General features: G+C 38.1%; 1 protein-coding gene across 3 annotated transcripts in view; it reads right to left on the minus strand.

Moving 5' to 3' along the window:
• Positions 1-15,370, minus strand: part of LOC149954457 (diacylglycerol kinase delta) — a 147,449-nt gene that overhangs the window by 60,038 nt on the left and 72,041 nt on the right. For all 3 annotated transcript variants that reach the window (XM_090169073.1, XM_090169072.1, XM_090169074.1), the window contains exon 3: positions 14,262-14,324. In XM_090169073.1, the coding sequence (XP_090025199.1) occupies positions 14,262-14,324 (63 nt within the window). The remainder of the gene's footprint in view (positions 1-14,261; positions 14,325-15,370) is intronic.

Raw genomic sequence — 15,370 nt, forward strand, 5'->3', positions numbered from 1 at the left:
TATTTTAATTATAATTAAAATTTTATACCGGGCGGGATAGAACTGGGATAACATTTTTAACAAATAACCCTTAAAGATATTTCTCCGCGATTTAGAGTTATCTCGAGAAATTAATACCATTAGGGACAACTTGTTCAAGTTATATGAAGGTCTACCAATTCCCCGAGTTTGAACAAAATCGGTGTGTAACACCTCGAGTGACTAAGTCTCCTTGTGAGTTAGACTACCTAATACAGATAGATAATATTTTTGCCACTAGGATCCGCCATGTGTGAAATTTGGGGGGTCGTGTGGTTTCAAAATGGTTGTCTTTATATTTTAAATTTTAATTATTTCAAAATCAATTAAAATGCCTTGGAATAAAAGTTTTATTTTATTTGGGCCTCTTAACTGTATCCAACTAATTGTAAGCAAGAAAATTGTATAGTGTGAACAGAAAGAGTGGGAACAATTGTTACAATTGGTCTATTCACACTATACAATTTTCTTGCTTACAATTAGTTGGATACAGTTAAAGAGGCCCAAATAATTGTATAATGTGAACTGGGCTTTAGATGATAAGGCATCAAAACATTTTAAAGTAGTTACGACAATTTTGGCGTAATCGGGCCGCCATTTTCCAAGATGGCGGATTATGCCTAAGGGTGATTTTGGAACGTGCCTAGAAGTTCTATAAAAATACCAAAACTTTGTAAAGATAACTATTGGCTCCGGGTGAGGTCCTTTTTGAGGTAGTAACGACTGCCCGAACAATATACTTCCGGTATGTTATCAACTTCGCCCTCTGGTTAGTTGTTATTTTTAAGGCAGCCTTGCATAATTGAGGCGAAATCGGTACGAGTATACAATCATTATTTACGGTAAACTAGGATACACGAAAACAATTTGTTATTCAATAATACCCACAGGATAAGGCACGTTTTAGTACTGTTCAAAAGAGTTTTTCTTATCGTCGTGTAACCTGGTTTACCCTACATGTCTAAAATGTATTAAAATTCTATCAAAACCCTTTTCTTATTTTCTTAAGCGCGCTGAACCGATTTAAAAAAATCTTCGTGAACATGGCCCCGACGCTGTTATTAATCACTTGTTTTAATCCCAGCTCGTCCGCTCTGCTTTGCGAAAAGGGCTCGGCGGGGAATTTGGACAGCAAAACCATTTTCTCGCTGTTATTGCGGTCACACGAACAATATTTTACTGGAGGATAAATGCTAATAGACCTTCGTTGTCGTGTATCCGGCTTTACCAAAAATTAAAAGCAAGTTAATCTGACTAGAACCAGTGGTTTTCCAAGGCTCGTGTGAACTGCTTTGTATACACTAGAAATAAATCCGTTCCATAAGTCTAGCATCCGTAAGCGTACGACAGAAAAGCGAGACCAAACATAATATGCAGGGTGTTTCAAAAGGTTGTGCAAAAAATTTTAAGGAGTTGTAGGGGTGAATTGAGAAGTATCCCCCCCCCCGACCATTTATATAGTATTGCACCCCCCCCAACCATTTATATAGTATTGCCCCCGAACATTTATATAGTATTGCCCCCGAACATTTATATAGTAATGTTTCCCCGAACATTTATATAGTAATGTCCCCCCGACCATTTATATAGTACCCCCCCCCCCGGACCATTTATATAGTACCCCCCCCCCCGGACCATTTATATAGTATTCCCCCGACCATTTATATAGTATTCCCCCGACCATTTATAGAGGATTTACCCCTCGACCTTTTATAGAGGATTTACCCCTCGACCTTTTATAGAGGATTTACCCCTCGACCTTTTTTTGAGGATTTACCCCCGATCATTTTAAACTAACAACTAACTAACCATTCCATATGTGTAGGTTTAAGGCAAATATTTAAATTCCCGGATTTCCCTGACATTTAAGGCAAATATTTAAATTCCCTGATTTCCCTGACATTTAAGGCAAATATTTAAATTCCCTGATTTCCCTGACATTTAAGGCGAATATTTAAATTCCCTGATTTCCCTGACTTTTAAGGCAAATATTTCAATTCCCTGATTTCCCTGACGTGTGGCAACCCTGGCTCACACGCGCTAACGGAACAATGGCAACAGCGGCCTTAGACATTCCCAGTGTATAATGGTATAATTTCCCTCGACGCGATATCGTTAGTGAGCTCGTGAATGAACGATCTAAACAGTATAAGTAATGATTCAATCTCGATCTGATGTATCGCGTTGTACAGCGGGCCATTCGACGGCGCATAAAGGAGTCCGCGAATTCGATTACTCGAGGGTAAATAGCGTCTTCCGATCGCGCGATTCGATCAGCCGGAGAGAAATAAATCTGGGAAGCTCTTTATTTCCGAACGGCTGATCCTTCCGCCGAGCTCCGTCCGAATGGAACGCCGCGCCAAGATCCGCAGCGCCCTCTGTCTCAGGACGATGTTTCCGATTCCGCCGCGACCTTCTCCGTCACTCGAACCACAAGTGTGCATCAACCACTCTCGCCTGAGAAGTATCCGTCTTCTACTGATAATGATATTTGCAGAGTTGCCACAGTATGTTGAGATTCCAATTTCCTGACTTCTCCCTGTTTTCCCCGCCCATTTTTACATTAATTCCCTCCTCGACCATTTTTAGAGTATTTCCATTAGACCATATTTATAGTAATTCCCTCCCCGACCATTTTAGAGCATTTCCATCCCCGACCATTTTAGAGCATTTCCATCCCCGACCATTTTAGAGCATTTCCATCCCCGACCATTTTAGAGCATTTCCATCCCCGACCATTTTATAGCATTTCCATCCCTGACCATTTTATAGCATTTCCATCCCCGACCATTTTAGAGCATTTCCATCCCCGACCATTTTAGAGCATTTCCACACCCGACCATTTTAGAGCATTTCCACCCCCGACAATTTATATAGTATTCCCCCCCGACCATTTATACAGCATCCCCCCCCGACCATTTATACAGTATCCCCCCCCCCCGACCATTTATACAGTATTCCCCACCCGACCATTTATACAGTATTCCCCACCCGACCATTTATACAGTATTCCCCACCCGACCATTTATACAGTATTCCCCACCCGACCATTTATACAGTATTCCCCACCCGACCATTTATACAGTATTCCCCCCGACCATTTAGAACGGATCCCAGAACTAAAGTAAAACCCCCTGGGGAGAGCACATGCAAGCTGAACAAGGAAGGAGTTGTTCTGAATTTTCCCCCAGAGCCACAAGCTGGCATCGAACCCGGCTCCTCTTGCTGCGAGGCGAAAGTGCTAGTCACTCCTCCGCCCCATCTAAATTTTTATGTACATTTTTATACAAACAATGTATATATTCTTGGTAGAATATAAATACATTTTAGACTATAGCGCCGTAATTCAACCTCCTAACAGTGAAATAACTCTGAAATTTCTTGGTTTTCGTATGTCGTCAGAGAGATCATATCAAAAGGCATTTTCTCTTCTGGTCATATACTGTTGCTTTTATTATCGGCTAAAAGGCGACCCGAAGATCCCATTCCGAAAATAAACCCTTTTTAGCGCCGCTACTGCAGCCGAGCAATTGTGATTTCTGGAACACGCGCAACTTTTATACGATCGTGAATCCGCCAAGAAAAGCGTTTTATGAAGGTCCGTAGCAATTGCAAAAAGGGTTTTTCTGTAAATGAATATTTATTTGCTGATAAATTTAATACAAGGTTAGCTTCTTTTTGCCAAAAACTAAAATCCATTTATAGCGAAAGTTTGATCATTTATTTCCAATTTTAAAATTGTTCTTGTCTAAAATTAAACGTTATTTGGCAAATGTTGAATTTCCGTTGCTGGAATTTTTGCTAAAGGTGGATTTTTGTTGTAGGTCAAGGGTGATTTCTTTTGGTTGAAGGTTGAATATTGTTTGTTAAATATTGAATACTTATGTTCAAAACTTATTTGTAAAAATTGAATCTATTAAATGATAGAAAATAAATCATTTCGCCAAAACTCAAATCTTTTGGTATTAAATTTTTTTTGGCTGAAAAGAAATGAATAAATAATGTATATCTTTTTGTTATAATTCAAATCCTTTTGCTAAAACAATAATAATTTTGTAAAATTCAAATCCTTTTGCTAAAAGAATAATAATTTGGTAAAATTCAAATCCTTTTGCTAAAAGAATAATAATTTTGTAAAATTCAAATCCTTTTGCTAAAAGAATAATATTTTGGCTATAATTACAATAATTTTTCTAAAAAATAATATTGTTTGCTGAAATTATTTGTTTTTGCTAAATTCTGAATATTTTTTGCTAAACAGTTTTTATTGTTGCTGAAACTTGAATCTCTTATGCTAAATAAATAAATCTGCAGATCGAATTTTGAATTTCGCAATGTAACATTTCCTACGACAACTATTCATTCGCGGAACATGAGACAAAAGTCGTGATCGAGATCAAGACCCATTTCAATTGGAATTATAGACGCATTTCTCATTGGCGGAACCTGGCTCATCTTGTATAAATGGGTGGAGCTTACGATTTGCTTAAAGGGAGTATAAAGAAAAGGTGATGACGCCTATTAAAATAACGGACCAGCGTAGTTAAAAAAACGACTTATATTCAATAAAATGTGGTCTCATTTGCAAATATTAGATATATTAAAACGTAACTAGCTCGCTCAAGCCCCCGTCCAAATATTTGCAACCTTTATTTTCCCTGAGCGCCCTACTGCTAGCGCCATTGAGGGATAGCGGACAGTTCTGGAATTACGGTACGCAGCTAGGCGCGGAGAATAGGGAAAATTTGATCTAGCACGCTTTTGAAGAATTGAGGTATTTTTCTCGCGAGCCGTTGTAGGTGACGCAACTGCGTTACCGTGGTGGAATAAAACACAAATTAAAATTGATTATAAATAAAATAACAATTTATAACATAACTTTTGAGAAAATCTTTTTATCGTGCAATTAAATACTAATGACGCTTATTTTTCATGTTGGAAGACGATGTTTCCATTTCAGTTTTTGCTGCCCTCGAACATAACGATCATCCGCAACTTCAAACGCTGGTACCAGAAGACGTACGACAACAACGCAAAACGAAAACAAGTTGCCAAAAGCCCAAATATAGTCCCGCGCTTTAGTCGCCACCTATTTAAGGCATTAAAAGTCGCTGGATGACATGGGCCTAAGGTTGTGCTTTGGGTATTAGCCTAGATGATTATTATTCGTGAAACTGCAGATTTGGCGAGAGAACAGAAATATTTTAATATTAATTTAATTTAACTATTTAACTTTTTTGTTTGAAGTTCAGCCAGTCTGGATAGAGCACTACACTCCTAGAACATACAACGACGAAGCCCTCTATACCCAAGGAGTATTCTTATTATTAATTTAATACATAATTTTAAAATAAATTTAATAGGCCTTTCTATTAACTAACATTGGCCTTCTTGTTTTGATGTTGCTGCTGCGTCACGGGATGACGTATCTATGACGTTTTACTACGAAAATCCCTGGACATAAGAGTAAATTTTAAGCACAAACTGAACTGAACTTCTACGTATTTCGTGACAATTGAGCAACATAAAAACAAGTTCAGCAGGAGTAGTTTATTTTATAGAAAGGCCCTTCTCTCAAATCGCGCTTTTAAATTTAAACTCCGACGACAACAGATAGAGGGCACCATATTCCTAGCACAGGCAGTATATCTTACTCCCCCTTTATGCCCTAGGAGCCAGTTAGTAGATATCCAAGGGCCGCTCTACCTTTCCCAATAGTGTCAAGTGTGAAGATCGAAATTTATGAAAATTGTCCCTTTACCAAAATATAACTCTGGCGCCATCTATAACGCACCGGCTTAAAATGCGGGGCATTGAAGCCACAAAGAGGGTAAAAAAGGTTTCGGGGGAGGCGCATTCTTTGTTCATTTTCTGCCCCCCGTCCGCAATAACTCATCCCGAAGATCCCGAGTGACCCCGTGACCTTTCAGAGACGGGCTAGCTTCCGGGATTCCTCTCTTTGGAGACCGCTCAAGAGAAAGGGTCCTAGGACCCGCCTATTTCTTCTCGCAGGGGGGGGGGGGGCGCTACTGTTTTCTTAATTGGCGAATCGATGTCGTAGCGCGGGGAAGCCCCCTCATCCGTCTCGGGGACGTCCAGTTCGGCTGTGGCTCGCTTCCTTCACAAGAGCATTTGGCCCACCCCAAATTGGACGGCGGTATTTGGGGGAAAGAATTCGTTGGAAGGGTAATAATAACCGCGTCGTGTCCAATGCAAGAATACAGCGTCATATTCGAGTCCATTTTAATCGAAATGGACGCGAGGAATTCTTTCGGATAACAACAATGGACAGTTGATAAAGACCAAATAAAATGAAAAATACGCACCGGAATAAGAATGGGAGGAGTTTGCACAAGCGTTATTTAATGTCACATATCCTAGTTTTATACCGGAAATCATCATAATTATAATTTTTATAATATCAAGAAAGGATTTCGATGGTTTTGGGTTTTCAGCGATGTTCTCCCGGGGCGGCGCCAGGAGTTTTTTCTCAATTGTGGGCCCCCCTATCTTACAAATTAAATTTTGCAAAATGTTTATGAATAAATTGCGAGCGGGTAGCCACTTAGAAAAAAATTGTACACCAGATTTCTGATTTAAAGAAATACTGCCGATATTTCTTAAATACTGCCGATATTTCTTAAATACTGCCGATATTTCTTAAATACTGCCGATATTTCTTAAATACTGCCGATATTTCTTAAATACTGCCGATATTTCTTAAATACTGCCGATATTTCTTAAATACTGCCGATATTTCTTAAATACTGCCGCTATTTCTTAAATACTGCCGATATTTCTTAAATACTGCCGATATTTCTTAAATACTGCCGATATCTCTTAAATACTGCCGATATTTCTTAAATACTGCCGATATTTCTTAAATACTGCCGATATTTCTTAAATACTGCCGATATTTCTTAAATACTGCCGATATTTCTTAAATACTGCCGATATTTCTTATATATTTCTAGATTTTCAGAAATATCGAAAATATGGTTAGTTTTCTCGAGGTAAAACAATAAATAAATAAGTAGGCTTAGTATTGAAAGATATTTAGTAATTTTAAAGCTTATGGTGATATTTTAATTGTGGGAAATTGCGTATTTGTTAATTTTTGTGACCACAGAATATTTTAAAATCTTTTAAAGGAATTATAGGAAATTTATCAGTGAAATATAGGAAGAAAATTGTGAGAGAAAAAAGGATAAAATTAATTATACAACAAGAGAAAATAGTTGTCAAAATTGTTTAAACCTTGAAAAAAAGTTGGTAACCAATAGAAATAGTCGAAAACTATCGACAAACAGTGTTGGAAATAAGCATCTTTAAAAACTAGGACGTTTTAAAGACTTCTAAGGGTAAAATATCCACTATTTCAATTTCTTCAGACTTTTGAGTTCAAATATAGGATATTATTGGAAATTTAAAATAATATGGGATAAAATGGAAGGATATTAAATCAATGAAAAAAATACGAAATATAGGAACTGTGGTCACCCTCGGGGATGTCTAGAAAGTAGATTTTTGCGTGACAAAATTTGAGAACAGCCCTGAGTGCGTAGCAGTTACCTTAAGTCAAATTATATTTTGGACATTTAATCGCCCAGCCATATGAAACGAAACTTGTGTGACAGGTATTAAACAGCTAAATCTCATATATTTGGAGAAGAACCTTTCACAGGGGTAACGCCATTAGAAGCGGATTTGGAAGTATCCGACTTCGTAACAGATGGCGCCAACAGTCGTATGACATTGTTTTAAATAAATAAAATTTTCAATGTCATAAATCAGAAAGTATTCCAGAAAAGGTGTAAAGTAAAAGATTTATACTCCGGCTTTGCTGTAGATGGCGCCACACAGCACTAGGAGGCTCTCCCGCTTCTATTTAATAAACGGCGCTTGACGCACGCTCGGTCGTGCGTGTTAAGTTGGGGTGGCGGAGTGGTTAACACTTTTGACAACAGTTTCGGAGTTTTCTCCTCACTGGTTAAAGGGGTTTCCCTTGTTATTAATTTTCCGGAAAAATGAAATGCGGAAAAATTTCGAAATAATTTTCCGCAAATCACAAAAATAAGAAATTGAAACTGAAATTACTTTTCTAGGATTTTTAGTGTTTTAAACTTTTTATCGATATAAAATGTCTAATATCAGTAAACACACTACAAAACATTAATAGCGTTACATTGTTAATCAGTTTAAACTATTCTAGATGTTTAATTTTACTTTCAGATTCGAAAAAAAGAGGCGAAAAAGCCGCTTATTTAAATTTGCAAACAATATAAGACTAATCATGGAAAATTTTCCGGAAAAAAGGCCTCTGTCATTTTCCGACTTACAACACTAGTTAACGGTAATAGTTAAAGCGCCTAGGGTGGTGCCTTGGGTATTTAATAGAATCAGCTCAGGACATATTCAAAATTTATTCATTTCATTTCAATTTAATCGGGTGCTTGGCGTATAACTGGCCAGATGCCTCGATTCCCGTTCGGTCATTTGCCACGCTTTCTTTAATAAACCTTTCTATAAATTCCTAGCTAAACAGGCCAAACACTTTCACATAGACAACATAGCGCAACTTCATTAGGACTGACACATTCATTTATTGTTTGGTTTAAAAAACTTTCTTTTGCTCATTCCTATTTGACTGGTATTTTCTGAAGCGTCACCCATGAAGTCGACTTTCAAAATACAGTTAAAGTAGCCTACGTGAAAAAAGTTTATTTCAAAATATATTAATTAAGTCCGTAACTGAACTATTTATAAAATTAATGTGATATAGTTAACTAACTATTTCTTATGGTTTGTATAAAACTATAACCGTTAAATGAGTAGGATTTTGATCAAAAATCCACTATTTATCCAGACAACTAAGCTGGCAGATTTGCCAGAGAATTCTATATTTGAGCTTTCCTGGTTCATGAAAAATTGAGCCAAACCTTCTGCCTCTCTAAACACAAAAGTAAATAACCAGATAAGTAATATTTTATAGAATGGTCTATTTCATAATTTTCCCCATTTTGACTTCCAATTATCGACTGGGGGTTGCCAAGAATTGTTATACGTTGCGAAGTGATTGTATGGGTTTGTTTTAAAAAAAACAAGAAGGGTCGCGAAATTATTAAAAGTTGCTGACGACGACATTGTCTGTTTAGGACCTTTTACCATCAACACCAGCGATAAACCACAGGGCTCCCAGGAATTTTTTTTTTAAATTATAGGAATTATAGGAAATTTTATAGAAAATATAGGAATTTTTAGAAACATTTTTGCTAAAAATATTAATTTATAGGAGCATTTTAGGTAAAAATAGGAATTTATAGAAGCTAAAAATAAGAATTTATAGAAGCATTTTAGCTAAAAATAGGAATTTATAGAAGCATTTTAGCTAAAAATAGGAATTTATAGAAGCGTTTTAGCTAAAAATAGGAATTTATAGAAGCGTTTTAGCTAAAAATAGGAATTTATAGAAGCGTTTTAGCTAAAAATAGGAATTTATAGAAGCGTTTTAGCTAAATATAGGAATTTATAGAAGCATTTTAGCTAAAAATAGGAATTTATAGAAGCATTTTAGCTAAAAATAGGAATTTATAGAAGCATTTTAGCTAAAAATAGGAATTTATAGAAGCGTTTTAGCTAAAAATAGGAATTTATAGAAGCGTTTTAGCTAAAAATAGGAATTTATAGAAGCGTTTTAGCTAAAAATAGGAATTTATAGAAGCGTTTTAGCTAAAAATAGGAATTTATAGAAGCGTTTTAGCTAAAAATAGGAATTTATAGAAGCATTTGAGCTAAAAATAGGAATTTATAGGAGCATTTTAGCTAAAAATAGGAATTTATAGAAGCATTTTAGCTAAAAATAGGAATTTATAGGAGCATTTTAGCTAAAAATAGGAATTTATAGAAGCGTTTTAGCTAAAAATAGGAATTTATAGAAGTATTTTAGCTAAAAATAGGAATTTATACGAACAATTTAAAAAAAAATAGGAAATTATAGGAGTATATTGAAATTATAGGAATTTATAGGAACTCTGGGAGCCCAACCTTTGATGTTTTCGGGAACACCGGACCGAAGCCAGAGCTAAGCTCTATTTAGAAGGCAAATTTTTCCCAAACGTTAAGGCTGTTTTCTAATACATTATTTTTAAAGTTATAGGAATTTCTGGACATAGCTATAGAAAAACTAGAAAATTTCGAGAAAATAGGAAATTATAGGAGCATATTGAAACCCTGGTTCGTTCACAAATTGTTAATAGTTTGAAGTTATAGTTATCGTATGGTTATTGTTTAATATTGCGTAGTTTTAGTTTTTAAGTTAGATGAGAGGGAAATTGGTGCATCATAGAATAGGATTTTATTTCATTGGATCGTTTAAATAATTAACAGTTATCTTTGAAGTAAATATTTCATGGCAAACTTCTTACTCCTTTATTATTTGACACCCCTAGACACCATTTTATATTTACTTTAATAATTATATTATCGCGGGGCCCAATAGTGAAAGCCTGCCGAAACCCACAGCTTATTGTAGTTGTATAAATCACTGATGACTTGGCCCTTTCAACACTAAAATAGTCACACGGAAAAAATTATAAACAATAAAATTGAACTTGAACTTGAACTTAAATTTAAACTTGTAGCGTGGAGTCGGATATTCAAGATTAGACAAACGGCAGCTATCTCTAATTGGCATAGCTTACGACGTGATATATTAACTCCCATACTCAAGCGCTACAGGCTGCCTAGCTGATTCTAATAAGCGCGCCGTTGCGTAGCACAGTCGGGCTTAGAGGTCGGCGGAACAAATAAATTAACCACAAAAATTTTAATTAATCATTAAAATTAGTATTATTTGTTTTATACGAATAAATTATACGATTAAACAACGATTTAACATGCAAAATTAATCATTTTCTCGAATATTTCTGAATAATTCTCGGTTATGGATAAATATAAATAATTGTATAATTTCTTATTCAAACGCCGACCTCTAGTCGGGCTAAAAACCTCCCTTCGTAAATGTCATCACAAATAATCATAATTGAGCATCTAAGGACTTGGTTGGTCTACTCAAACGGTCTAGAGTATTTTTAAACGTAAACTCTTTGCCGAAAATATTTCCGTCAGGAGAGGAGTTCCTTGAAAGATTTATTGGTACCTGGCAGCTAAGAGCCACAGCGGCTAGCTAGAGACTCCGGTTGAGTGACGCTAAGAGCCCTTGGTAACAACGTCCAACTCGCTCCTAGGCGAATGGACGATGGCCATTTAGTATTCGGAAGGCGAGACGAGGAAACGCAAATAGCAATGCTTCCTTTTTTTAATTACCGTGAAAGGAAACGGGAAAAAGCCAGCAAATCTTCGAATTTGGCGCGGAAGCGCATTGTCAAATAAAAACACACCAAGGAGGGGGGGAGGGGGGTGCGATCCTATTTGGTAGTCAAAGGAGAAGCTCCCTTTACGGGCGTAAAATACGTCCACAGTTAAAAGAATTTAGCGACTTATTTACGACCCTTTCGGCGGACGCCACTTTTATGTCGGGACATTAACGCGGAGGACTTTGAATGGCTGAAGGAATGCATAATGAATGCGCCTGGTTTCCACTTCCCGGATATACAAGGCCTGCGTTTCACTACGGAAAGAAACGCGAAGACGGAACAAAAAAATGGTATTAGGCCTAAAAAGGATTCTTTGGAGAGGTTTCTCGGTCCCCATTCCTTGGAAATTGTTTTCGTTCGAGTTCTGAACAGGGCAGGGCTACGGAGGAAAAGGGCCCAAAAGCACGCTTCTTAGAGGGCCCAACATCAATGGGCCCGAAATTTCTCTGCACGGCCCTAGTCTTGAAAAACCCTTCCGAGTCCTATTCTAGTCCGAAATTTGTTTCTAAGCCGTATAAATTAAAATTAAAATTTCATAATAATATTCGCTAATTTAATTACCAGTTTCTAAGCCGTTTAAGTTAAAATTAAAAAATAATTTCATAATCAAATTAACTTATTTAATTGCTAACTTCAAAAATAATTGTTTGGGATTAATTTGTTGGTGTAAGATTTATTTTGTAATTTTATAATTTTAAGGGTTCATCCCAATCTAATTTTTAAGCTTTTGATATCGTAATTAAACGGTATATTCCCGTTGGATAGAATCCTATTGGTCGAATTCCCAATGGTTCGAATCAAAAAATATACTTTCCCAATTGATCGAATTCTAATTTTGCAATCCCATTGGGTCGAATCCCATTTATTCGAAAACGTTTATAGAATATTTTTGCCTATCCAAATCGAAGTAAAAAACCATACCCGAACTGACATTGTGCGAGAAAATAATAATAATAAAAAATATTTTGAATATATAAATTAACTCGTATTCCTAACTTAGGTTAGGTTTCACGCTTTCACTTGTGAGCAAACAAAATGTCGGTCGAATGGGACAGTCGGTCGAATAGGATTCGGTTGAATGAGAATCGACCTAATGGGACAAAAGCAATTAAACAGGGTAAACCCAAACTAATTAAACAAATATAGAAAAAAAATATAGGTAAAACTATGAAAAATAGGGGTTGTAGGCACCCCGCACAACCCAGCTGCGTGTCGAGCATTATTCCACTCAACAATCAGCCTGGCAACTCATTGGTTCCCTAAAACTAAAATCTTAATACGTATTGAAACGCCTCTACTCAACGGTTAGTCTCACCTAGGAGCAACAAACACAAGTAGAACGCAGCTAGCCTTTAAACACGCTAACGAAGGGTTGTGTACGAATTTCATTGGACGAGCGTCACGAGCCTTTACGCTAAACGTTTTACGGGCGGGGGGGGAGACAATTTCCGAATTTTCCCCTTCCGACGGCAGCAGGCGCTAAAGCGTCTAACCAATGAAAAATTTACACAAGAAAATCCACGACTTTTGACGGGTTGCGTTCTCCTTCTGTGGGGTGTTGTGTTTGTTGCTCCTAGGTCTCACGAAGTATATATAAATACGTTCTTCATCTCACATATTTTGGCGTCAACGCTCAGCGTCCTGGCGTTTGGCCCTTATTCGCCCTTTAAAATAAATATAAACTGCAAAGCAAACTTTATGGAAGACCCTTCAATTTTTAAAATTTCCCTGTACAGTGGCGCCAAACATTTTTATTGGAAACCAGCCTTGAAAGCGAAATGATGCATTACGACTTCCGGGATGGACTTGGAATGGCCATATTAAAAAAAGAGTATTGTGACGTCAGAGATATCTTCCCAACTCCCCGTCAAAGTAAATTCCAAAGGTCATGAATTCCATTTTTCAGCAATCCAAATTTCCAAAAAATAACTTTCAAAATTGGTTGGAGCTGAATCGAGAATGTATTTATTTGAGACGACTTTCAGGGTCGTTCCTAATCACCCCCGTGTTAATCAAAATAATAATTATAATAATCAGTTAGGCAAATACATAAGGCACCACCTTAGGTCCAAGTCCTTTAGCTACTTTTAACGCCTTTAAATCAGGTGGCCGGGTCACAATGCGTAGGAGGGTGGTGGCAGGCCCTTCGTGTCACGCGAGCCAACAGCTCCCTACACTCACTATTACCATAAACCTCTACTAGTTTTTATGGAAAGGGGAAACCGACGAGTTCCGCGGAAAACCCCTTTTAAAAGTAAACTAGTTCCCGCCGAATAAAATTATCTACAACTGACAGTCCAGGGCCCCAGGAAGTTTTGGGGCCCCGGCTAGGCGGCTAGGGATAAAAGTTTAGTTGGTTAAATATGATTTATGATCATTTAATATTATGTATCTTTTAGTTACGTCTGAAGTATTTTGACCCATCGCCACATCGCGTATCATACGGTACCAACAATTTCTAAGGCCTAACAGCGAGTCACTGTCAGTAAAGATCTTATTTTCAGCAGGCCTATGTTATACTTTTGTGTAGTTGAACTTAGACAACGGACATACAAAGGCTGACCGTTGGGGATCGCAAAGGTCTTAAGAAATAATTTAGCCCAGGGCCCCAAAAGGTCTTAAGACGGGCCTGCTTCTAGGAATAGGCACTTGGTTTTAAAAGTCGCGGGCCAGGATATTATGGGTCAAGAAACTTCGACCACACCAGGAACACGGAATTTCACGTTGCCCATCAAAGTATCCCGTCAATATTGCTTAAAGTGACCAATCGTGGTGTTTCAAAAGATTGCGTCTTATAAGGCTTAGCTTTTGTCAAATTTTACTGCAAGACATTTCCTTCAAGATAACAGAGAGAGAGAGATGACTTACCTTATTATCTTTTGCATAGTAGAGTTTCCGAGGCTTGAGTTTAAAATATCTTCTTTTCCATCTCTGTTCAAACAACAAAAACGGTTTTCAATAATATGAATATAACGTCTAACGTAAGCGATTACCCTCCGAGCCCGTATAAGCGATTACCCTCCGAGCCCGTATAAGCGATTACCCTCCGAGCCCGTATAAGCGATTACCCTCCGAGCCCGTATAAGCGATTACCCTCCGAGCCCGTATAAGCGATTACCCTCCGAGCCCGTATAAGCGATTACCCTCCGAGCCCGTATAAGCGATTACCCTCCGAGCCCGTATAAGCGATTACCCTCCGAGCCCGTATAAGCGATTACCCTCCGAGCCCGTATAAGCGATTACCCTCCGAGCCCGTATAAGCGATTACCCTCCGAGCCCGTATAAGCGATTACCCTCCGAGCCCGTATAAGCGATTACCCTCCGAGCCCGTATAAGCGATTACCCTCCGAGCCCGTATAAGCGATTACCCTCCGAGCGCGTATAAGCGATTACCCTCCGAGCCCGTATAAGCGATTACCCTCCGAGCCCGTATAAGCGATTACCCTCCGAGCCCGTATAAGCGATTACCCTCCGAGCCCGTATAAGCGATTACCCTCCGAGCCCGTATAAGCGATTACCCTCCGAGCTAGTTTAAGCGATTACCCTCCGAGCTAGTTTAAGCGATTACCCTCCGAGCTAGTTTAAGCGATTACCCTCCGAGCCCGTATAAGCGATTACCCTCCGAGCCCGTATAAGCGATTACCCTCCGAGCTAGTTTAAGCGATTACCCTCCGAGCTAGTTTAAGCGATTACCCTCCGAACCCGTATAAGCGATTACTAGTGTTCGTACGGGGACCCCGACCCCGACCCCGACCCCGACCCCGACTGTCGCAAACCAAGTCGGGGTTTTCCATTTTTCGGGGTTATGTTTTCGTAGTGTAATTTTAAAATTTCGCGCCGACGCACCTCGCTAAAATAATAAAAATATAAAATAGATAGGTTCCTTCTCGCCCTTTTTTCGTGGGCGAAAATAGAATGATCCGTATGATCTTCGGCTGATGCCGCTGACGTAGCTCTCGCTTGACGCTTGCCTTCGA

The sequence above is a fragment of the Leiobunum rupestre genome, chromosome 3 (genome assembly GCF_980474605.1).
Source record: "Leiobunum rupestre chromosome 3, qqLeiRupe1.1.hap1, whole genome shotgun sequence".
Lineage (NCBI taxonomy): Eukaryota > Metazoa > Arthropoda > Arachnida > Opiliones > Sclerosomatidae > Leiobunum > Leiobunum rupestre.